This window comes from Ranitomeya variabilis, chromosome 4 (assembly GCF_051348905.1).
Source record: "Ranitomeya variabilis isolate aRanVar5 chromosome 4, aRanVar5.hap1, whole genome shotgun sequence".
Classification (NCBI taxonomy): domain Eukaryota; kingdom Metazoa; phylum Chordata; class Amphibia; order Anura; family Dendrobatidae; genus Ranitomeya; species Ranitomeya variabilis.
The window spans coordinates 523009400-523036043 of record NC_135235.1 but is presented as its reverse complement, the minus strand read 5'-3'; the positions used below and the strand labels follow the sequence as shown (position 1 = coordinate 523036043).

Below are 26644 nucleotides of genomic sequence, written 5' to 3'. Positions count from 1 at the left end.
TAAAACAACAAAAACACTGTAGAAACACATTCACATCACTGTTCCAACAGAACACAAATGAAGGTTTGTTTGTTTTCAAATATTATATATATATATATATATACAGTATATATATATATATATATACAGTATATATATATATATATATATATATATATATATATATATATATACATATAGCTTTATGCATTATTTTGAGGATATGTGCCCACATTGCGGATTCCGTTTTTGAAAAATCCGCAGGAAAAATGCACTGCGTTTTACAGCGGATTTCCTGCATTTTTTTGTGCGGATTTCACCTGTGGTTTTACACCTCTGGATTCCTATTGAGGAACAGGTGTAAAACGCTGCGGAATCCGAACAAAGAATTGACATGCTGCGGAAAATACAACACAGCGTTTCCGCACAGTATTTTCCGCACCATGGGCACAGCGGATTTCGTTTTCCATAGGTTTACATGGTACTGTAAACCTGATGGAAAACTGCTGCAAATCCACAGCGGCCAATCCACTGCGGATCCGCAAGCAAATCTGCACCGTGTGCACATAGCCTTAGTCTTGAAAATAGAATGTTTTTATTTAATCATTTTAAAGCCGGAAATGCCCTATAACACTAAAAAATTCCATGCTGTGTTATTGGGAATGGTGTATACACACTTCAATATATACTAACGTTTTCATTGCCGTCCCCCTCACCTGCGACTCATATCCAGTAACTAGCGCACCCCCGCAGAAACCTCGCACATCAAAACACTCGCACACTCTCTGACTCTATTCTACCACTGGCATTTATATCTTCACTCCACAACAAAGACAGCGCCAGTGTTTTCTACAATGCCACTCTTGCATCAGGTATTGGCTTGGTCGCTCCTCTCATGCATGACAGAATGCGATGAATCAATAGACAACCCTGGCACAATAACCTCACTAAAAAAACAAGTGTCCAGTGTTGCGGAGCGGTGTTAGGAGAAAACACATTCGTAACATGACTGACTTCACTGCATTCAAACAAGCAACACTTACATTCAAATCAGACCTCACCTCTGCTAAACAGGCCTACTTCACAACCCTTGTATCTTCCTTATCCTACAACCCCAAAACAGTTATTCAACACTTTTAACTCCCTACTCTGCCCTCCACTTCCCCCTCCGACCTCCCTTATCTCTGCTGAGGACTTTGCCACACACTTGAAAAATAAGATCGACCACATAAGGCAAGTCTTCATTGTTCGACCACCACAACCCCTTAGTATACCATACCAATGCCCTTACCTCATAACCTCCCTCTCCAACATCACTGAAGAGCTTACTCGTCTCCTCTCCAAATCACACCTCACCACTTGTGCACTTCACCCCATCCTATCTCCTCCCCAATCTCACCACCACACTTATCCCATCCCTATCTCATCTCTTCAACCTATCACTAACCTCTAGTACCTTCCCTTCTGCTTTCAAATATGCTACAATCACGCTTATCCTCAGAAAGCTATCCTACGATCCGACCGCGATCGCCCCATATCGCTGCTCCCATTCGCTTCCAAACTCGATGAGCCGCATGATCACGCTGAACTTTCCTCCCACTTCTAATCTACTGTAACTTGCTCTTTGATAACCTACAATCTGGCTTCTATCCCACCATTCCACTACCTCCTACTACAGATACTCTCTTCCTTTGGAGTCAAAGACCTTGCCGTATCCTGGATCTCCTCATATCTTACCAACTGCACATTTAGCGTATCCAACTCCCACATTACCTTCTCATCCCGTCCTTTCTCTTTTGGAGTTCCTCAAGGCTCTGTCCTAGAACCCCTACTCTTCTCGATTTATACCCTTGGCCTGGGACAACTCAAAGTCCTATGGCATCCAGTACCATCTGTATGCTGATGAAACTCAGATCTACCTCTCTGTCCCAAACTTCACCTCTGTGCTGCTCAGAATCCCAGAGTGTCTATCAGCCATATCCTCCTCCTTCTACTCTCGCTTCCTCAAGCCCAATGTGGACAAATCTGAACTCATTATCTTTTCTTCTTTTCTTCATCTCGCATGATATTTGTATTTTGTATGTAACTCCTCATGTACAGCATATTATCATTGGTGCTATATAAATTACCTTACCGCAGGTAAATCACACACACATATATATATGGCATAAGGGATTTCTATGTGCTTATATTCTTCAAATATGACACTCTTCTTCCTTTATTCCTTTTTTTTTTTTTACCTTGCTTAGAATGCGGATAATGTCTCCACGCTGGAACGACAGCTCATCACTCTTGTCACTCTTGCAATTCCAGAGTCCCTGGTAATAATCTGCATAGTTAATTACAGATTCCCCTGCTGAAGAAAGCAATACAAGTGCACATATTAGACAAGACAAACAGAACGTTTATCTGAATACACAGAGTCAATTCTGTGAACACAGAGATATTACACCTCTACAGAGAACTTACTGTATCTAAAAAAGATGACCAATCTTTACAGTATTGACAACAGAAGTGACATAATGCATTCATTTTCTATCTACATCACAATCTGGTAAATTACAGCTGCCTGCCCATGAGCTTTTTATTCACACCATCAAAGCCAATTAGTGTCATCCCACTGCAGCACACAGGACTGATATTTTATGCAGAAATATTTAAAAGTCTAACAACACACCTTTCACAATTAAATGTAGAAACTGGGAGAAAGAAGAGCGCCAAATAGGGTTTTAACTGCAAAACATGCGGAAAAACTGGGAAGGGATCAGCTCACCTGGTAAACTTGCACCCAAGCAACATGTAAAAATCGCATATATCAGCTGCTGCATGACACGAGTCCAAAGGACTTAGGGAGAATACATATCCGGGTGAAGTAACACTTCACCCGGATATGCAATTTCACAGTTGACTCATAATGTTAACCTCTTCACCCTGAAGCCTGTTTTCACCTTTCTGACCAGGCCATTTTTTTAAAAAATTCTGACCACTGAGGTAATAACTCTGGAAAGCTTCAACGGATCCCACTGATACTTTGATTTGTTTTCATGACATATTGTATTTCATGATAGTGGTAAAATTTGTTTGATATGACTTACGTTTATTTGTGAAAATATTGGAAATATGGTGAAAATTTTGCAATTTCCAAACTTTTAATTTTTATGCCCTTTTTTACAACAAAATTTACAAAACCAACCACATCACATTTGAAGTGACTTTAAGGGGATAATATGACAGAAAATACCAAAAAGTATCACCATTCTAAAAACTGCACTCCTCAAGGTGATCAAAACCACCATCAAGACGTTTTTAACCTTTCAGGTGCTTCACAGGAATTAAAGGGAACCTGTCACCTGAATTTGGCGGGACCAGTTTGGGGTCATATGGGCGGGGTTTTCGGGTGTTTGATTCACCCTTTCCTTACCCGCTGGCTGCATGCTGGCTGCAATATTGGATTGAAGTTCATTCTCTGTCCTCCGGAGTACACGCCAGCGCAAGGCAATATTGCCTTGCGCAGGCGTGTACTCTGGAGGACAGAGAATGAACTTCAATCCAATATTGCAGCCAATATTGCAGCCAGCATGCAGCCAGCGGGTAAGGAAAGGGTGAATCAAACACCCGAAAAACCCCGCCCATATGACCCAAAACTGGTCCCGCCAAATTCAGGTGACAGGTTCCCTTTCATGGAATGTGGAAGGAAAAATAAACATTTAAATTTTTTTTTACAAAATGTCTTCCTTTACAATTTGTTGTGCAATTTCTCCTGAGCATGCAAATACCACATATGTGTGGGGAAACCACTATTTGGGCACACAGCAGGGCTCAGAAGGGAAGGAGCACCATTTGACTTTTTAAATGCTAACCCCTTAATCCCATTGGACGTACTATCCCGTCAAGGTGACCTGGGACTATCCCAGTGATGGGATAGTACGTCCAGTGCGATCAGCCTCGCTCACGGGGGGAGCGTGGCCGATCGCGGCCGGGTGTCAGCTGACTATCGCAGCTGACATCCGACACTACGTGCCAGGAACGGTCACGGACCGCCCCCGGCACATTAATCCCGGCACACTGCGATCAAACATGATCGCAGTGTTCCGGCGGTATAGGGAAGCATCGCGCAGGGAAGGGGCTCCCTACGTGCTTCCCTGAGACCCTCGGAGCAACGCGATGTGATCGCTTTGCTCCGAGGGTCTCTTACCTCCTCCTCCCTGCAGGCCCGGATCCAAAATGGCCACGGGGCTGCATCCGGGTCCTGCAGGGAGGTGGCTTACCAGCGCCTGCTCAGAGCAAGCGTTGGTAAGTCTCCCTACTGTGCCTATGTGATCGCTGATCTGACAGTGCACAGCAAAGTGTCAGATCAACGATCTGTCAATATATCGACCCGACCTATAAAAATGTCCCATTAGTAAACCCATTCAGTGAACACCGTAAAAAAAATAAAAAAAAAACAAGGCAAAAAACAACCCTTTATTATCATACCGCCGAACAAAAAGTGGAATAGCACGCGATCAAAAAGACAGATATAAATAACCATGGCACCGCTGAAAACGTCATCTTGTCCCACAAAAAACGAGCCGCCATACAGCATCATCAGTGAAAAAATAAAAAAGTTATAGTCCTCAGAATAAAGCGATGCAAAAATAATTCTTTTTTCTATAAAAGTTTTTATTGTATAAAATCGCCAAAACATAAAAAAAATCTAAATGAGGTATTGCTGTAATCGTACTGACCCGAAGAATAAAACTGCTTTATCCATTTTACCAAATGCGGAACGGTATAAACGCCCCTCCCCCCAAAGAAATTCATGAATAGCTGTTTTTTTTTCATACTGCCTCACAAAAATCAGAATAAAAAGCGATCAAAAAAGTCACGTGCCCAAAAATGTTACCAATAAAAACGTCAACTCGTCCCGCAAAAAACAAGACCTCACATGACTCTGTGGACCAAAATATGCAAAAATTATAGCTCTCAAAATGTGGTAACGCAAAAAAATATTTTTTGCAATAAAAAGCGTCTTTTAGTGTGTGACAGCTGCCAATCATAAAAATCCGCTAAAAAAAACGCTATAAAAGTAAATCAAACCCCCCTTCATCACCCCCTTAGTTAGGGAAAAATTAAAAAAAATTAAAAAATGTGTTTATTTCCATTTTCCCATTAGGGTTAGGGCTAGGGTTAAGGTTAGGGCTAGGGTTAGGGTTGGGGCTAGGGTTTGGATTACATTTACGGTTGGGATTAGGGTTAGGGGTGTGTCAGGGTTAGGGGTGTGGTTAGGGGTGTGGTTGGGATTAGGGGTGTGTTTGGGTTAGGGTTTCATTTAGAATTGGGGGTTTACATTGTTTAGGCACATCAGGGGCTCTCCAAACGCAACATGGCGTCCGATCTCAATTCCAGCCAATTCTGCCTTGAAAAACTAAAACAGTGCTCCTTCCCTTCCGAGCTCTCCCGTGCGCCCAAACAGGGGTTTACCCCAACATATGGGGTATCAGCGTACTCAGGACAAATTGGACAAAAACTTCTGGGGTCCAATTTCTCTTGTTACCCTTGGGAAAATAAAAATTGGGGGGCTAAAAAAACATTTTTGTAGGAAAAAAATGAATTTTTATTTTCACGGCTCTGCGTTATAAACTGTAGTGAAATACTTGGGGGTTCAAAGTTCTCACAACACATCTAGATAAGTTCCTTGAGGGGTCTAGTTTCCAATGTGGGGGTCACTTGTTGGGGGTTTCTACTGTTTAGGTACATCAGGGGCTCTGCAAATGCAACGTGACGCCTGCAGACCAATCCATCTAAGTCTGCATTCCAAATGGCGCTCCTTCCCTTCCGAGCTCTGTCATGCACCCAAACAGTGGTTCTCCCCGACATATGGGGTATCAGCCTACTCAGGACAAATTTGACAACTTTTGGGGTCCAATTTCTATTGATACCCTTGGGAAAATAAAAATTTGAGGGGCTAAAAAACCATTTTTGTAGGAAAAAAATGATTTTTTATTTTCACGGCTCTGCGTTATAAACTAGTGAAATACTTGGGGGTTCAAAGTTCTCACAACACATCTAGATAAGTTCCTTGGGGGGTCTACGTTCCAATATGGGGTCACTTGTGGGGGGTTTCTACTGTTTAGGTATATCAGGGGCTCTGCAAATGCAACGTGACGCCTGCAGACCAATCCATCTAAGTCTGCATTCCAAATGGCGCTCCTTCCCTTCAGAGCTCTGCCATGCGCCCAAACGGTGGTTACCCCCACATATGGGGTATCAGCATACTCAGGACAAATTGCACAACAACGTTTGGGGTCCAATTTCTCCTGTTACCCTTGGGAAAATACAAAACTGGGGGCTAAAAAATAATTTTTGTGGAAAAAAAAGAATTTTTATTTTCTTGGCTCTGAGTCAAACTGTAGTGAAACACTTGGGGGTTCAAAGCTCTCACAACACATCTAAATAAGATCCTTAGGGGGTCTACTTTCCAAAATGGTGTCACTTGTGGGGGGTTTCAATGTTTAGGCACATGTTGTGAATTCTGTTCTTGGGCTCCCTCCGGTGGTTATAAGTGGTAGTGCTGCTGTCTGTCCTTCACAGCAGTTATCAGGTGTGTCCACTCTGGACTGGGCTATTTAGTCTGGCCTCACCCTTTAGTCAGTGCCAGTTGTCCATTGTATTCTGGAGGATTCCCATCCCTTCATGGTTTCTCCTGCTTCCTGGTCTTTTCACCAAGATAAGTTCTGCTTGTTTGCAGCCCACATGTTGTGGGCCTCATTGTTCAGTGCATTTCATGTTTTTTCTTGTCCAGCTTAATCTGTGTAAGGATTTATGCAGTCAAGCTGGAATCTCTGGAGAGGCAGATATACCCTCCATATCTTTAGTTAGATGTGGAGTTTTTTTTGTATTTTCTGTGGTGGATATTTCCTAGTATTTTAATACTGACCGCATAGTTCTCTGTCCTATCTTTCCTATTTAGCTAGATTGGCCTCCTTTGCTGAATCCTGTTTTCAGCCTGTGTATGTTTTTTCCTCTCCTCTCACAGTCAATATTTGTGGGGGGCTGCCTATCCTTTGGGAATTTTCTCTGAGGCGAGATAGTTTTCCCTTTTCTATCTACAGGGTTAATTAGTCCTCCGGCTGTGTCGAGGTGTCTAGGATCAGTAGGTACATCCCACGGCTACTTCTAGTTGCGGTGTTAAGTTCAGGGTCCGCGGTCAGTATAGATACCACCTTCTCCAGAGTACGTCCAATGCTACTCCTGGGCCACCAGATCATAACAGGCACATCAGGGGCTCTCCAAATGCAGCATGGCGTCCCATCTTAATTCCAGCCAATTTTGCATTGAAAAGTCAAACGGAGCTCCTTCCCTTCCGAGCTCTGCCATGCACCCAAACAGTGGTTTACCCCCACATATGGGGTATCAGCGTACTCAGGACAAATTGCACAACAACATTTGGGGTACAATTTCTTCTGGTTCCCTTGGGAAAATAAAAAATTGGGGGCGAAAATTCATTTTTGTGAAAAAATATTATATTTTATTTTACGGCTCTACATTATAAACTTCTGTGAAGCACTTGGTGGGTCAAAGTGGTCACCACACATCTAGATAAGTTCCTTAGAGGGTCTACTTTCCAAAATGGTGTCACTTGTGGGGGGTTTCAATGTTTAGGTACATTAGTGGCTCTCCAAAAGCAACATGGTGTCCCATCTCAATTCCAGCCACACTTGGTTATTTTGTATCACATATACCCCTCAAAATGGCTTCAAATGTGATGTGGTCCCTAAAAAAAAATGGTGTTGTTAAAATGAGAAATTAACCCTTAAAACTCCCTAACAAAAAAAAATTTTGATTCCAAAATTGTGCTGATGTAAAGTAGACATGTGGGAAATGTTACCTATTAAGTATTTTGTGTGACATATCTCTGTGATTTAAGGGCATAAAAATTCAAAGTTGGAAAATTGCAAAATTTTCCAAATTTTCGCCAAATTTCCATTTTTTTCACAAATAAACGCAGGTAATATCAAAGAAATTTTGTCACTATAATGAAGCACAATATTTCTCGAGAAACAAATTTCAGAATCACTGGGATCCGTTGAAGCGTTCCAGAGTTATAAACCTCATAAAAGGACAGTGAGCAGAATTGTAAAAATTGGTCCGGTCATTAACGTGCAAACCACCCTCGGGGCTTAGGCCTCTTTCACACTTCAGTTGTTTGGCGTCAGTCTAAATCCGCCATTTTCCTCAAAAAACGGATCCGTTTTTTTTTTTCGACGGATCCGTTTTTTTCCCCATAGACTTGCATTAGCGACGGATTGTGACGGATGGTCGTCCGTTCCATCCGTTACGCGACGGATCCGTCGAAACTTGGCGGACGTTGTCTAGACATTGACGGTCATTGCAACGTTTTTTGTCTGCGTTGAAATGGCGGATTGCGACGGATCCGTCGCGTCCGTCATTTCGGCGGATCCGTCGCCCCAATCCGTTTTTTCAATTTTTTTCAATTGCGCATGCTCCAAAAAGTATATACAACCCCCGAGTAACGGATCCGTCAAAAAAACGGAACCGTTACATCCGTTTTTTCAACTATTGTGAGGGATCCGTCGATCCGTCATTATGTCGGAAGTGACTGACGCCAAAAAACTGAAGTGTGAAAGAAGCCTTAAGGGGTTAAATTTGCTGGAATAATAATTAGCGGACACCATGTCGCATTTGGAGAGCCTCTGATGGTCCTAAATGGTGGAAATCCCTCACCATTTTGGAAACTAGACTCCCTCGGGGAATTTATCTAGATGTATATTGAGCACCTTGAACCCCCAGGTGCTACACAGAAGTTCATAACGCGGAGCAGTGAAAATAAAATAAAAAAAATCACATTTTTCCATCAAAAATGTTTTTTAGCCCCAGATTTTGTATTTTCACAAGGGAAACAGAGGAAAATGGACACCACAATGTGTTGAACAATTTCTCCTGAGTACACCGATACCCCATATTTGGTCGAAAACTACTTATGAAGCACAGTGCAAAGCTCAGAAGGGAAGGAGCGCCATATTACAGTGCAGATTTTGCTGTACTGGTTTGAGGGTGCCATGTCACATTTTCAGAGCCCCTGAGGTGCCAGAACAGCAGAACCACCCATAAGTGACCCCATTTTACAAACTGCACTTCTCAATAAATATAGGGGTGCAGTGATTTATTTTGACACCACAGATGTGTCACAGAATTTTATACTATTGGGTAGTGAAGAAAAAATAATTTACATGTTTACCACCAAGATTGTGTGTTAACTCCAAATTTTACATTTTCATACTGGGAAATCGGTTAAAATGGCACCAAAATTTGTCCCACAATTTCTGCTTAATGTATAAATAACCTGTATATGGCTGTACAGTACTACTTAGCCACTCGCGAGCTTCGGGAGGGATAGAGCACTATTTGCCTCCTATAGCGCAGATTTTCCTAGCCTAGTTTGCGGACTCCATATACAGATCCCCTAAGTGCTAGGAAACCAGAATCTCCACTCAAGTAACCACATTTTGGAAAGTATACCCCTTTGGGAATTTATCTACAGGTGTAGTGACTATTTTGACTCCATGGGTATTTTCCGGAAACAAGCAGTAGTGGATGTTGCTGAGTGAAAATTGCAAACAGCCGTTGCAGTGACCAGTATGTTCTGTATGTCCTCTCTCCTTATGTACCAGTCGTGACTTGTATAGATGAAGATTTTTGTACTTGTCTTGTATTATGTATACCCCTCCTCACATGTAAAGCGCTATGGAATAAATGGTGCTATAATAATAAATAATGTTGAAGTGACCAGTACACTATGCCAGCTCATGCTTCTGGAGATTCGCACCCATAAATTAGGTGGGCTCGCATCCAGAAATGCCAAACATGTGGGCGCTAAATGTTGTTTAGGCACATTGGGGCTCAGAAAGGAGGGGGGCATTTGGATTTGGGAGTGCAGAATTTGCTGAATTTCTTTTGACGGGTGAGGAGCAATTTCACTTTTCCAGAGCCATTGTACTACCAGTAACGTGGAAGCCCCCTATATTTCCAATGACAGAAGACGGGCCTGAGTGGGGACTTGTTTTTTCTTTGTGGATTGAGTTGAATTTTTATTGGGAACATGATACATAATAATTTAGGATCACATTTATCCGACACTCTACACTGAGCACTCCGAGTGACGTGATTCAGATGAAACCCCCTGAGGGATCCATTCACTATAATCAGGCAGCACAGTTACTCTGGACTCCGTCTGGCCTCTGTTCAGAGTTGTCCTTTTCATAAGTGCACAAAACTGTGGTCGACCGTGCTTTTATGCTCGCCTAAAAAGACAGACACCGCTGGATCACAGGTCAGACTGCGTCCACAGTGCCTCCATCTGCCTCATAAGGTATCTTCTGCCTGTCTGAATCACGTATTTCAGAGATTTACATGGAAACCCAGGTGGAAGAACTCAGCGTAGAGTGAAGGATAAATGTGAGCCGAGCCTTTGGGAAGCAGAATGAACAAATCATCAGCAGGTGAAGAACTGTTGTTTTTTTTTACGCCGTTCCTCGTGCGGTATAAGTGATTAGACAACTTTATTTTTCAGGTTGGTGCGATTACAGTAATACCAGATTTATATTGGGTTTTTATGTTTGGCAGCTGTCACACCCTAAAATACACTTTTTATTGCCAAAACTAGTTTTTGCATTGCTGTATTTATAATTTTTCCATATTCCCGCCGACAGGGTCGTTTGACAGCCTTCTTTTTGTGGGAGGAGTTAACGTTTTTACTGGCAACAGGCACATGACATTTTTTGATCGCTTTCTATTCTGAATTTTGGGAGGTAGAATGAATAAAAACCAGCAATTCAGGATTTTTTTTAAAAAAATTTTTTTGAGAGAGCGGTGGGGGATTTATACTGTTCTGCATGTGGTAAAATTGATAAGGAAGCTTTATTCTTCACGTCAGTACAATTACATCGATACCCGATTGATATAATTTTTTTATGTTTGGCACTTTTACACAATAAAAACTATTTTACAGAAAAAATAACTTTTTGCGTTCGCTTTATTCTGAGAGCTATACCTTTTTTATTTTTACATTGATGGAGTTTATGACAGCTTATTTTTGTGGGACAAGATTTCGTTTTCAGCGGTACCATTTTTATTTACATTAGTCTTTTTGATTGCGTTTTATTGCATTTTCTGTTCAGCGGCATCGTTTTTTGCCTTGTTTTTTATTTATTTCTTTATGGTGTTCACTGAAGGGGTTAACTCGTGGGACAGTTTTATAGGTAGGCTAATTCCGGACACAGCAATACCAAATATGTGTCCTTTTTTTAAAAATTTTTTTTTACATAAAGCAATGTATTTAACCCCTTTCTGACCTCGGACGGGATAGTACATCCGAGGTCAGAAGCGCCTCTTTGATGCGGGCTCCGACGGTGAGCCCGCATCAAAGCCGGGACATGTCAGCTGTTTTGAACAGCTGACATGTGCCCGCAATAGGCGCGGGCAGAATCGCGATCTGCCCGCTCCTATTAACTAGTTAAATGCCGCTGTCAAACGCAGACAGCGGCATTTAACTACCGCATCCGGCCGGAAATGACGGCATCGCCGACCCCCGTCACATGATCGGAGGTCGGCGATGCTTCAGTATTGTAACCATAGAGGTCCTTGAGACCTCTATGGTTACAGATCCCCGGCAGCTGTGAGCGCCACCCTGTGGTCGGCGCTCATAGCACACCTGATTTTCTGCTACATAGCAGCGAACAGCAGATCGCTGCTATGTAGCAGAGCCGATCGTGCTGTGCCTGCTTCTAGCATCCCATGGAGGCTATTGAAGCATGGCAAAAGTTAAAAAAAAAGTTAAAAAAAATGTGAAAAAAATAAAAAAAATATAAAAGTTTAAATCACCCCCCTTTCGCCCCAATCAAAATAAATCAATAAAAAAAAAATCAAACCTACACATTTGGTATCGCCGGGTTCAGAATCGCCCGATCTATCAATAAAAAAAAAGCATTAACCTGATCGCTAAACAGCGTAACGAGAAAAAAATTAGAAACCCCAGAATTACGTTTTTTGGTCACCGCGACATTGCATTAAAATGCAATAACGGGCGATCAAAAGAACGTATCTGCACCAAAATGCTATAATTAAAAACGCCAGCTTGGCACGCATAAAATAAGCCCTCAACCGACCCCAGATCATGAAAAATGGAGACGCTACGAGCATCGGAAAATGGCGCCATTTTTTTTTTTTTTTTCAGCAAAGTTTGGAATTTTTTTTCACCACTTAGGTAAAAAATAACCTAGTCATGTTAGGTGTCTATGAACTCGTAGTGACCTGGAGAATCATAATGGCAGGTCAGTTTTAGCATTTAGTGAACCTAACAAAAAAGCCAACCAAAAAACAAGTGTGGGACTGCACTTTTTTTGCAATTTCACTGCACTTGGAATTTCTTTACCGTTTCATAGTACACGACATGCTAAAACTAATGATGTCGTTCAAAAGTACAACTCGCCCCGCAAAAAATAAGCCCTCACATGGCCAAATTGACGGAAAAATAAAAAAGTTATGGCTCTGGGAAGGAGGGGAGTGAAAAACGAACACGGAAAAACGAAAAATCCCAAGGTCATGAAGGGGTTAAAGGAATAATAATTTTTCTTTGATTTGGGATTTTTTTTTCTAAATTTTGTACACATTTTAATAACGTTTATTTTTTAAGACTTTTCCCACTATGGAACATCATACTTACTGTAAGCTGCCGCAATACTAGCAGTATTTGGTCAGTATTTTACATCAGTATTTGTAAGCCAAAACCAGGAGTGGGTGATAAATGCAAAAGTGGTGCATATGTTTATATTATAATTTTCCTCTAATTGTCCCACTCCTGGTTTTTGCTTACAAATACTGATGTAAAATACTGACCAAATACTGCTAGTGTGACGGCAGCCTTAGGCTATGTTCACACTTTGCGGTTTTTGCTGCGGATCCGCAGCGGTTTTGACGCTGCGGATCCGCAGCAGTTTTCCATGCAGGGTACAGTACAATGTTACCCTATGGAAAACAAAAACCGCTGTGCCCACATTGTGGAAAATCCCGGAAAAAAACGCGCGGAATTGCTGCGGAAAAAAAGAAGGAGCATGTCACTTCTTTCTGCGGATTCCGCAGCGGTTTTCAACATTCACCAATAGGAAAGTGCTGTTGAAAACCCGCAGAGGAATCCGCAGAAGAAACCGCAGGAAAATCCGCAGTGAAAACCGCAGCGGTTTTGCACTGCGGATTTTCCAAATCCGCTGCGGAAAAATCCGCACCAAAATCCGCAAGTGTGAACAAGCCCTTATACTGAGAGATCGCTGGTCTGATACTCTGCAATGCAGACAGGGAGCTCATTCCCTCTGCGATGCTCCTTGATGTCGCTGTCACTTGACAGCGGCATCAGAGTGGTTAAACGTCCCCTATCAGTGCTAGAACTTATCATGGGCATTGCTGCAGGGTGTCACCTCTCACATAGAGTTGGCACTAGCGTGAGCCCGCGTAATCGTGGCGCCGTGCCTATAAGGTGGTTTGCGGGAACCCAGCAGCATATATGTATGGTGTATGTCGGGAAGGGGTTAAAATAAAACAACAACAATCCTATATGAAAAGCCACTGGCCATGTTAAAGGGAATCTGTCACCAGGGTTTTGCTATCTCAGCTTCCAAAGCGCTGCCGATTACTGACCGTGGGAACATAGACTAAGACAAGGATCCTGATCGGACAGCCAGCGATCTTATCACTGGGCTAGCCCATCAATGTTAGTCAATTATGAGACTTTAAAATACAGATTGGAGCATAGTAATTGATAATGAGAGGACAGTCAATATCATAATAATTTAATTAGGTTCTTGTGATGTCTGTATTTTAATTAACTGATGATTAATTATAGTTATTTATATTGAAGATATTTTCGCCACTGTGGGCACAGACTGACTGCAGCAATCACATTTACAGCTGTGGCAAAAATTAAGAGACCACCACATCAAAACCCTGTCATGGGCAGCCCAATCTCCAGACCTGAACCCCATTGAAAACCTCTGTAATGTAATCAAGAGGATGATGGATAATTGGAGCTCCCCTGTGGGCAAGGGGTACTCGGTACCGGGTCCTTCGGTTCTCAAGGGGGGATGTCACGGTGGCTGACCTGGTCCGTGGCCCTCGGGACGTCCGTTGTAAAAGGGAAAGGTCTTTAAAGGGATAAAGTTTGTGTTAGTGACGCCACCTGTCAGGGTGACCGACGCTGCTTTAAAGGGTCCGATGGGGTGATGCTATGGCAGCTAGATGGTATACCTTCCCACAGGTGAAGTATGTCCTCAGGGCTTCCCAGTGTATAGATGGTGAATGGTGAGAGGCGCAGAGAAGAACGAGGACACAAGGTTGTAGTCTCTTTACCTTTTTACTGAAGGTTTCAGCATCCACAGTCCAGAGCACAGACCACAGGGCAGGCAGAGTCCGGCCGGTTTGGAGGCAAATCCAGAGTTCCCTTATCCAGGTAGAAATCAGTAGCCTTCCTCTAGCGCAGTGTGTTGTAGTACCTTACTCTAAGCTTCTCATAAGGTCCTCACAACTGTTGAAGATGTACAGATGTTATGTCTTTCTCTCTGTCCCACAGATGGATAGGACAAACCCGTATGACCGGTGGCTTGAGGCTTTTTACAGGGATTCTATCATGCCCCAGCCTCTCGTGGGTGCCACCTTGCCTCCTGGGTATAGCGTGGGTAGGTAACGTGAAATTAGCTGTCCTGCTGGTCTCTGGAGCAAGGGACTGTTGCTCCCTCGGTGTTCTGGCTACCGGGATCTTGTGCCTCAGAAGGAGGCAGCCTGTGCAGGGCAGAACTCCTCTGATATCCACTCCTTTGCTACGACCTCTTCACCCTCTCTACAATACAGTTCTCTTTCCGTGTCTCTTTCTGGGAGGCGCAACTCCGTGTCCTTCTGTCTCAGCCTCTGACAGGATCCCACCCCTGTCAGGGACCAACTACCTGAGCCAAGCTCAGCCAGCAACTGCCTAACTTCCTCTCCAGGCAACCAGTTTTACCGAAGTGTGAAGAGTGCCCTAATAAATAGGAGCATAGCTCCCCCTTGTGGCCTGGAGTGCAAAATGTGTTGTATGTTTGTGATACCTGGATTCAGTTGTCTTTCATTGCCTCCAAACGTAACATCACTATCCCCCTATAGGAGAACGACATTACGACCAGGACCCTGGGGCGCTGCATAATCACAAGGCATAAAACAAAGAAGAACTGCTTAAATTTTTGCGCCAGAAGCAGTGTGAAAGACTGGTGGAAACCATGCCAAGACGCAGGAAAGCTGTGATTAAAAATCATGGTTATTCCACAAAATATTGATTTCTGAACTCTTCCTGAGTTAAAACATTAGTATTGTTGCTTCTAAATTTCTAAATGATTATGAACTTGTTTTCTTTGCATTATTTGAGGTCTGAAAGTACTGCTTTTTTTTTTTTTTTTAATTTTGACCATTTTTTTTTGTCAGAAAAAAAATACAAAATGTATTGCTTGGAAATTCAAAGACATGTTGTCAGAAGTTTATAGAATAAAAGAATAATTTACATTTTACTCAAAAATATACCTATAAAGAGAAAAACCAGAGAAACTGAACATTTTGCCAGAGCGGTATATAAAATGTAAACAAAAGCAGAGATGATGGCAGGAGGAACCAGTGGGGGAGGAGAGAATGTACTCAGTTATTTCATACCATTTCATACCAACAGAACATCTGATAACACCTTCAGTAGTAGGACTTTATTTTCATCTGCATTATTTATTTTCCATCAAGGTTTTAGGAATTTTTGACAAAAATAGAATTGCAGTCTGTATTGCTATTCTCTCTGTCAAAAGTACTGAATGCCCAATAGACACCTGTTGGACCACAATGAAAGTCAATCACCAAGAGAATCATTTAAGGGTACCTGTCACCCCCCCCAAAGCATTTTTAACTAAAAGAGCCACCTTGTGAAGCACTAATGCTACATTCTGTCAAGGTGGCTCTTTTAGTTGGGGTCCCTTTCAATGCTGCAAAATCAGTTTTTAGACACAACACCTCCCAGCCATCACTCAATACTCCACGCGCTGCCTCCACTTCCTTCATTAATGTCCCCGGCGCCTGCGCTGTAAGTTCCCATAGTGTGATGGGAGTCGAAGGGCAGCACAAACTGCGCATGCCCCAAGAAAACTTACAGCGCAGGTGCCAGGGACATTAATGAAGAAAGTGGAGGCGGCGCACGGAGTATTGAGTGATGGCTGGGAGGCGTTTGTGTACGGGGGGAAAAGACATGCCCCCCGGACAAACTACAGGTATGAGGGACAAATTATATAAATGGATATTGCAGCCTTGAAAGGGACCCCAACTAAAAGAGCCACCTTGACAGAATGGAGCATTAGTGCTGCACAAGATGGCTCTTTTAGTTAAAAATGCCTTGGGGTTGTGACAGGTTCCCTTTAAGCTCAGAACACTCTATACACACAAAATATTATTTCTTACATTCATATACACTTTCCTCATAGACTGTCAGATATTGCTGGGCCTTTTAATGTTGGCCTCCTGCAGTGACCTTGAAATCTGCAAGTTGAAAGCTGCATCCATTTCCCAGCTGCCAATAGGTCTTCCTGAGCAGACATGGGAAGTCCATCGGAGAGCTGATCAGTGACCTATCCAGGAAACATATGGCTGTACTAAGCCTGGGAGCAGAAAGATCAGGAAGCTTTGCAGTTTTCTGTTTGTAATCACTATGTAAAAGTAACAAGATCTTCAACGGTCACATTGTAAAGGCTATGAATAATATAGCAAAAAAGTTGAAAGATACAACTAGGATTACCCATGCGTATATCTATTTTTTTCATCTGGTAAAGTGCTACCGCATGTAAAGTGAAACAGTAGTGTTAAAAGGAGTGGGAAAGAAGGGTATACTATTAGGGTATGTGCACGCGTCAGGATTTCTTGCAGAAATTTCCTGAAGAAAACCGGAAATTTTCTGCAAGAAATCCGCATTTTTTTTTTTTGCGTTTTTTTCCCCTTTTTTTCGCTTTTTTTAGCATTTTGCAAGCGTAATTAGCTTGCAGAATGCCAAAGTTTTCCAAGCGATCTGTAGCATCGCTTGGAAAACTGACTGACAGGTTGGTCACACTTGTCAAACATAGTGTTTGACAAGTGTGACCAACTTTTTACTATAGATGCTGCTTATGCAGCATCAATAGTAAAAGATAGAATGTTTAAAAATATAAAAAAAAATTAAAAAAATGGTTATACTCACCCTCTGCAGACAGCCGATCTCCACAGCGGCGTCCGGTCCTATAGATGGTGCGTGCAGGACCTTCGATGACGTCGCGGTCACGTGAGCGGTCACATGAGCGGTCACGTGACCAATCACAAGACAGCGACATCATCGCAGGTCCTTCACCACACCATCTATAGGAACGGAAGCGGCAGCATGCAGCGCTGAGAGGCGGGAACACTCCGGGGGCCATCGAAGGTGAGTATATGACTATTTTTTATTCTTTTTTTTTTGACCAATTATATGGTGCCCAGTCCGTGGAGGAGAATCTCCTCTCCTCCACCCTGGGTACCAACCGCACATAATCTGCTTACTTCCCGCATGGTGTGCACAGCCCTGTGCGGAAAGTAAGCAGATCAATGCATTCTTAGGTGTGCGGAATCCCCGCAATTCCGCAAATTTAATGAACATGTTGCTTTTTTTTCCGCGATGCGATTTTTTTGCGGAAAAAAATGCAGCATGTGCTCAAAAAATACGGAATACACTGAAAATAATGGGAGGCATATGTAAGCGTTTTATTCGCGGTTTTTTTGCGTTTTTATAGCGAAAAAACGCGAAAAAAACTGAACGTGTGCACATGGCCTTAGGGTATGTTAACACTGGGCATTTCTTAATGCTTTTTTTATGCTAATTTTCAGCTGCTTTTTACAGTACCAGCAAAGCCTATGAGATTTCAGAAATCTCATACACATACATTGTTTTTTTTGTCATCAGGATTTTGTGCTTTGCAGTGTTTTTGGACACAGAGCACGTCACTTCTTTCAGCATTTTTACAGTGTTTTCCACCCATTGACATGAATGGATGGTGAAAAAACGCTGCAAATACGCAGGTTGAATAATTTTTGCAGCGTATTTGCTGCAGAAAAGTCAAGGACTGTCGGATGTGACCTCACACTCCAATCTGCTACATCTAGGTGACCCGAACCAAATGGGGGGCCTGACAATATCAATATAGTGTTTGACACGCTGTGATATGCATGACAGCGCAGCAAACACCGCTTCTGTTCGGCGGGCAAATCATCCCCGACGGTCAGAGAGCTGCGGTTCCCACGCTGTCAAAAGTCAGCAGGAGCGCTCAGCTGTGATCGGAGGTATAAACTTTACCACTGGTCACTGGTGTCAGCTGATGGGACTAATGCTCCAATCATCTGACACCTGCTGCCGCTAGTAACAGTGAACGCAGGAGCGGCGGATGGGAGTATTCAGCTCCTGTGCTATAAATAAATTTAAAAAAAAAACGGCGTGGGTTCCCCCTTATTTTTGATAACCAGTCAGACAAAGCTCACAGCTGGCGGCTGAAACCCTCAGCTGTCAGCTTCAGCAAGATTAAGAATAGAGGGGTCGTCACGCTTTTTAAAAATTATTTAAATAGTTTAAAAAAACGGCGTGGGGTCCCCCCATTTTTTACAACCAGCCTTGCTAAAGCTCACAGCTGGGGGCTGGTATTCTCAGGCTGGTAAGGGGCCATGGATATTGCCCCCCCCCAGCCTAAAAATAGCAGCCCACAGATGCCCAGAAAAGGCACATCTATAAGATGTGCCAATTCTGGCACTTTGCCCGGCTCTTCCCACTTGCCCTGTAGCGGGGGCAAGTGGGGTAATATTTGTGGGGTTGATGTCACCTTTGACATCAACCCCCCCAACTATTATCCCACTTGCCGCTACAGGGCAAGTGGGAAGAGGGAGGCTAAGTGCCAGAATTGGTGCATCTTAGAGATGCGCCTCTTCTGGGGTGGCTGAGAGCTGATGATTTTAGCAAGGGGGAGCCAGTATCCATGGCCCCTTTCTAGGCTATTAATATCAGCCCCCAGTTGTCTGCATAGCCTCTGCTGGTTATTAATTGTAGGGGGACCCCCCATTTTCATATCCAGTAAAGGCTAAGTAAGTTGTGAGCTGATATTAATAGCCTGGGAAGCTCCATGGTTATTACCCCCTTCCCAGACTATAAACATCTGCCCCTGGTCGCTGGCTTTCCCTCTGCTGGTTTTGAAAATTGCGTGGGAGCCGATGCCATTTTCTCCTGAAAAATAATCTTTAATTAATTAAATACATGTACAGTAAGCTGCACACCCTATACTAATTGTGAGTGTCACTGACATCTATATATATGTATTCCATGTGTATATATCTATTCTGTCCATTCTAACCTGTCAGTGTGATTTTACTGGAGCAGCACTTTAAATGCCGGCTTTCCAAAGGAGGTACAGTTCTACAGGAAGTAGGGTTTTTTTTCTCTGGGGGCACTCAACTTTATTAGCATTCACAAAGAGACCCATTTTAGCCCCCAAAATGCATGAAAAAAAACGCACCAAAACCACACCAAATATGCAAACAAAAACGTACCAAAAACGCACTAAAACATGCGTTTTTGCTCCATCTTCTTTCCTACCAAGAAATCAGGTTTTGATGCAGAAAAAAAGCAGCAAAAATGCCCAGAGTGAACATACCCTTATACATGAATTAGTGAATAAGAGGGTTCAGGGCTTATTAGTGGCACTTCTTGTTATGACCAAATGACAAATAGAAGGATAGCAGCAGCAGCATGTCAAAATCTATATACAGTTATATGAAAAAGTTTGGGCACCCCTATTAATCTTAAGCTTAATGTTTTATAAAAATTGGTTTTTTTGCAACAGCTATTTCAGTTTCATATATCTAATAACTGTTGGACACAGTAATGTTTCTGCCTTGAAATGAGGTTTATTGTACTAACAAAAAATGTGCAATCTGCATTCAAACAAAATTTGACAGGTGCATAAGTATGGGCACCCTTATCATTTTCTTGTTTTAAATACTCCTACCTACTTTTTACTGACTTACTAAAGCACTTTTTTTGGTTTTGTAACCTCATTGAGCTTTGAACTTCATAGCCAGGTGCATGGAATCATGAGAAAAGCTACTTAAAGTGGCCACTTGCAAGTTGTTCTCCTGTTTGAATCTCCTCTGAAGAGTGGCATCATGGGCTCCTCAAAACAACTGTCAAATGATCTGAAAACAAAGATTATTCAACATAGTTGTTCAGGGGAAGGATACAAAAAGCTGTCTAAGAGATTAAGGGCTTGTTCACACTATCCTTTTTTTGCTGCGGATTTTTCAGCTGCGGATTTGGAAAAACCGCAGTGCAAAACCGCGGTGGTTTTCACTGCGGTTTTTGGTGCGGTTTCTACTGCGGATTCCATTGCGGGTTTCCAACTGCACTTTCCTATTGGTGCTGGTGGAAAACCATTGCGGAATCCGCAGAAAGAATTGACATGCTATTTCTTTTTTTCCGTCGAAAAACCGTGATGATTTTCAAGCGGAAAAACGCAAAGTGAGCACAGCGGTTTTTGTTTTCCATAGGGTAACATTGTACTGTACCCTGCATGGAAAACGGCTGCGGATCCGCAGTTGCAAATCCGCTGCGGATCCGCAGCAAAAACCGCAAAGTGTGAACATAGCCTTAACTTGTCAATTTCCACTGTGAGGAACATAGTAAGGAAATGGAAGAACACAGGTACAGTTTGTCACGCTCACGCCCTGACTGGTGGGCGTGAGCTCGGGGGGTTTGTGGCCCCACTGTGCCCCAAACCAGACTACCCTGGAAGGGGCGTGACTATGACAGCTGCCTGGGTTTTCACTGGAGCCTCTGATGGTGAGGTCAGGCTTGTGCAGCAGGCAGCTGCCAGGTGCTACTCCAGGGTGGTGTCTGGCTGTGGCTGCTGATCCCACTTGGGAGACAGGAACACCAGGATTGGTGCGGGCATCAGGCAGGACTGGCAGAAGAGCACGGCTGAAACTCAGACGAGTAGGCTGGCACGGCTGAGACACAGGGCTGGCAGAGACACGGCAGAGAACACAGGGCTGGCAGAAAAACAGCAGAGAACACAGGGCTGGCAGAGACAAGGCAGAGAACACAGGGCTGGCAGAGACATGGCAGAGAACACAGGGCTGGCAGAGACACGGCAGAGAACACAGGGCTGGCAGGAACACAGGACTGGCAGGGATGGCAGGAAACTCACGACTGGCTAGGACGGCAGGAACACAGGACTGGAAGGCACAGCAGGAACGGCAGGAACACTGGATTGGAAGGCACGTCAGAGAACACAGGACTGGTTGATGTGGTTTATGAAGGAACAGGTGGGGACCTGTTCACACTGGAGGTGCAGGTATTGGTTTGTAGTGTGGAGGAACAGGTAGGGACCTGTTCACACAGGAAGAGAACCGCAAGGCTGCGAATAGGAATGGTAGAGCAGCAAGAGATAGTGTAGCAGCAAAAGCTAAGCAGAGCAGAACCGCAAGGAATACGGAGAGTAGCTGCAGCGAGAGGTTTCTGCAGCAAAGCAGAGCGGAGCCACAAGGAATGTGGAGAGGAGCTGCAGCAAGGGATAACTGCAGCAGAAGATAAGCAGAGTAGAAAGGAGCAGAACCGCAGGAGTGCGGAGCAGAGGTAAAGCCACAAAGGTAAAGAGCAGGCAGAGCCGCAAGAGTGCGGAGTGAAAGCAGACTGAGAATACGAGGAAAGACACAGCAGGGAAGGAAGCCACAGACAAGGAGACCGAGATAAGACTAAGTTCAGACAAGGAAATGGAACAAGACAAGAAACAAAGACAAAGACATAGGGACCAGGATATTCTGCCTCCTGGAGGGCAGACAACAAGATCAAGGCAATAACACAGAGAAAAGCCTCCAGAGAGGGAGTAACTCAGAGCAAGGCCTTGCAAACTCAGCAGCTAAACACAAACTGAGCTAACACATTGCACAGGCCCAGACCACTGGGTGGAGCTGCACTAAATAATGGAGGCCTCCTGGCAATTGGTCAGGAACAGATTAGACAGATGCACCTGATTCCTATAAGAACCAGAGAGTTCAGGCGCCGCCCCCCTATACACAAAGCCATGAAGCATGCAGAGAGCAGAGACGCAGAACATGGAGCTGGCATGAAACAGAAACCACATCATGACCTGGAGCAGTGGGTAAGATAGTGTGAGAGATGCGAGGCCATGCCGTGATGCCAGCAGAGTTGTTACACAGTTCTTGTTAAGGCCAGAAGTGGCAGGCCAAGAAAAACATCAGAAAGGCAGAGAAGAATGGTGAGATCAGTCAAGGACAATCCTCAGACCACCTCCAGAGAGCTGCAGAATCAACTTGCTGCAGATAGTGTCACTGTGCATCGGTCAACTATACAACGCACTTTGCACAAGGAGAAGCTGTATGGGAGAGTGATGCGAAAGAAGCCGTTTCTGCAAGCACGCCACAAACAGTCGGCTGAGGTATGCAAAAGCACATTTGGAGAAGCCAATTTCTTTTTGGAAGAAGGTCCTTTGGACTGATGAAACCAAGATTGAGTTGTTTGGTCATACAAAAATTCGTTATGCATGGCGGCAAAAAAAACACAGCATTCCAAGAAAAACACTTGCTACCCACAGTAAAATTTGGTGGAGGTTCCATCATGCTTTGGGGCTATGTGGCCAATGCCGGCATCGGGAATCTTGTTAAAGTAAGGGATGCATGGATTCCTCTCAGTATCAGCAGATTCTTGACAATAATGTTCATGAATCAGTGACAAAGTTGAAGTTACGCAGGGGATGGATCTTTCAGCAAGACAATGATCCAAAACACCGCTCCAAATCTACTCAGGCATTCATGCAGAGGAACAATTACACTGTTCTGGAATGGCCATCCCAGTCCCCAGACCTGAATATCATTGAACATCTGTGGGATCATTTGAAGAGGGCTGTCCATGCTCGGCGACCATCAAACTTAACTGAACTGGAATTGTTTTGTAAAGAGGAATGGTCAAAAATACCTTCATCCAGGAACTCATTAAAATCTACAGGAAGCGACTAGAGGCTGTTATTTTTTTTAAAGGAGGATCTACTAAATATTAATGTCACTTTTCTGGTGAGGTGGCCATACACCTGTCAAATTTTGTTTGAATGCAGTTTGCACATTTTCTGTTAGTACAATAAACCTCATTTCAAGAAACATTACTATGTCCAACAGTTATTAGATATATGAAACTGAAATAGCTGTTGCAAAAAAAAACAATTTTTATAAAACATTAAGCTTAAGATTAATAGGGGTGCCCAAACTTTTTCATATAACTGTACAAAAAGTACCTCAATCCCAATTATTTTGGCTGCTATAACTATGACTGGACTATAGTTGTGGACTGATCGCTCATAAACTAGAACCAAAGGGGGAATGTGGAAACCACACACAAAAAATGCGATACAATATGTCCATAATAAAAAGTAATACTTTATTGTTACAAATAATCCACAGGAACATGGCAGGAACAAAGAACATAGAATGCATTCATTGAAACACCTGTAGCTGTTTGGACGCCTCAGGCCAAGCGGCAAGCAGGCAAATTAGCAGAATATTTCGATCAGGCATAAATATAATACATTAAAATCACCCACCCCATATTGTAAATCTATCATATTTCACCAGAGTATAAATGACAATATACACTTGCAAAATTGCATTAAACAGACCCTGAAAAGGTCACAGGTATGGGGTTAAGGCAATAAGGCTGCCATATTATGCATACCAAGCAGTAAGTGCCATACTATCCATATTTACCTAAAGTGGGGCAAATTAAGATGGTGCCAGGAAATAGAGTGGGCAGGAATGTTACCTCTTAGGGAGGTGTTCTGGCAATATCTGTATCATTTTAGAATAAATTGTAGATGTTTGCAGTAAAAGAGCCTGTCCCTGATTCATGTGCTTGAGCTGTCTTCTCCTTCCTAAGGCATGCAAAGTCAGGAGTATGCCCGGCAGCTTAATCTTCCCACTGTATGCCCAAGGATAAAACAGCTTGCACACATGAATGAGATTTCAAGTGCTGTGGGGGTGAAGGTCTTGATGGTATGCCAATCACAACTCTATGGGGATCATTGCTGCAGATACACTTAGTACTCTTCCAGCTTAATATACACCCTCCACACCCAGAGAGCAAAGCAGCTCAATGGTGGAATTGTACTGTGGATATCGGGAGGAAATTGAGTAGATTAAAAGAGAATCTGTCTGCAGATTTTTGCCACCCCATCTAAAGGCAGCATGATATAGAAGCAGAGACCCTCATTCCAGTGATGTATAATTTACTTTACTGGTTGCTGCAGCTTCGATAAAATCACTGTTTTATCTGCTGCAGATCGACCAGTTCTCTAAATGCTAAGCTATGTATAACCACAGCAACATCTCTGATTGGCAGCTGTGTACACTGTGCATAGGCAGAAAGCTACCAATCAGTGGTGGGGTGGGGTTTGACTACCTGGCGCAGGTTTAATAGTCCTCTAGTGATAATCGCCTGCTGAGACAATAATGATTTCATAAAAAATACATCATGCAGCCAAGTAAGTGACATCTCTGGAATCCTCTGTCCCTACATCATGCTGCTCTCAGAATAGGTACCAAAAACCTGGTCAGATTCCCATTAAAACATGCATGTTAAAACGTGTATGCATGAGTATTTCTAGCCCCTCACATATGTGATGTACGTAATGATGATTCATACAGTGAACAGGCCAGAAGGCAGTATTGAAAAGGAGACATCAGCGGAAGCCAGGAAATCATATAGGGTTGGCATCACATTAACTAAGGTGTGATCAAGAAATCCATACATTTTTAGCAGCATGAATTAAAAAATATTTCTTTTCACAAGTCTGACTGAATGAGGATTACTTAATTGGTCACAATAATTTAGAATTATAGGTTTTTCAATGTTAAATGTCACAATTTTTAAGGTATGATACTCTTAATAAAAAAAATCATTGTAATATAAACTAAAATAATTCGCCATGCCAACTGTTTTCCTTGAACAGCGTTTAGTGATATTTATTAAACTAAATAGGAAGAGCTCAAATTTGTGTAATGTGTCTTCTGTCGCAAATATGGTTCCCAAGTGCAGACCCTACTTCTTGAACCACTCACTGGAAGCGCTTACTGTAGGTCAACATAATTCATTAAAAAACATTTACCTTTAAACGTGGACAAATCTTCATTTTCTTCTTCCTCACCTGTAATTAAAAAAAATAGGAATCAAGAGCCAGAAGCAAGTTCCTTAACTACCATAAGTCTATTAATCCCTTAACGACCAGAGGTATTTTTGTTTTTGCTTTTTTGTTTTCTTGCTTCCCTTCTTCCTAGAGCCATAACTTTTTTATTTTACGGTCAAAAGGGCCTTGTGAGGCGCTTGTTTTTTGTAGGATGAGTTGTACTTTTGAAGGACCCCATTGTTTTTAACATATCGTGTACTGGAAATCGGGAAAAAAATTCCAAGTGCTGTGAAATTGCAAAAAACGTGCAATTCCGCAGTTTTTTTTTTTTTTTATCATGTTCACTGAATGCTAAAACTGACCTGCCATTATGATTCTACAGGTCATTACGAGTTCATAGACACCAAATATGCCTAGGTAATTTTTTATTTAAGTGGTGGAAAAAAAATAATCCAATCTTTAGTAAAATAAATAAATAAATTAATTAAAAAAATAAAGCGCCATTTTCCAAAACCTGAAGTGTCTCCATTTTTCATGAACTTGGGCTGAGTGAGGGCTTATTTTCTGCGTGCCGAGCTGATGTTTTTATTGATTTCATTTTGGTGTAGATACGTTCTTTTGATCAGCCGTTATTGCATTTTATTGCAATGTAGCGGTGACCAAAAAACGTAATTCTGACGTTTTGCATTTTTTTTTCTCATTACACTGTTTAGCGATCAGGTTAATTCTTTGTTTATATTGATAGATTGGGCGATTCCAAACGCATCAATACCAAATATGTGTATATTTAATTTTTTTATTATTTTATTTTGAATGGGGCGAAAGGGGGGTGATTTGAACTTTAAAATTTTTTTTTTTATATTTTTTAAAACTTTTTTTACTTTTTGCATGCTTCAATAGTCACCATGGGAAACTAGAAGCTGCAGTACTTTGATTGGCTCTGCTACATACAGGTGATGATCAGATCGCCTGTATGTAGCATAAATGCTCACTTGTTATGAGCGCTGACCACCGGGCGGTGCTCATAGCAATCTGGCTATAACAACCATAGCGGTCTGCTAGCTTAATAACCTGCAGTTCATGCTAGACAACCCAGGAATTTTCAGGAACTGCAGGCTTTTTGCCAAGAAGAGTGGGCAGCTTTACCATGAGAAAATAAAGAATCTCATCCACAACTACCACAAAAGACTTTAAGCTGTCATTGATGTTAGAGGGGTCAATATACGATATTAAGAAATGGGGTATGTGAACTTTTGATCAGGGTCATTTGGATGTTTTGGGTTGCCATTATGATTTAAAAAGAGAAACCACAGTAGTTTGAGAATAAATGGCTTAACCCAACCACTAACAATGAGTGGAGAAAAAGTTTTCGTGTTATCATTCAT

At 42.6% G+C, this 26644-nt stretch overlaps 1 protein-coding gene across 3 annotated transcripts in view; it reads right to left on the bottom strand.

Annotated features, from left to right (window-relative positions):
• The window catches only part of SKAP1 (src kinase associated phosphoprotein 1), an 862974-nt gene that overhangs the window by 93772 nt on the left and 742558 nt on the right, over positions 1-26644 (bottom strand). For all 3 annotated transcript variants that reach the window (XM_077252209.1, XM_077252208.1, XM_077252210.1), the window contains exons 10-11: positions 25242-25280; positions 2220-2335 (exon numbers count right to left, since the gene is read on the bottom strand). In XM_077252209.1, coding sequence (XP_077108324.1) covers positions 2220-2335; positions 25242-25280 — 155 coding nt within the window. The remainder of the gene's footprint in view (positions 1-2219; positions 2336-25241; positions 25281-26644) is intronic.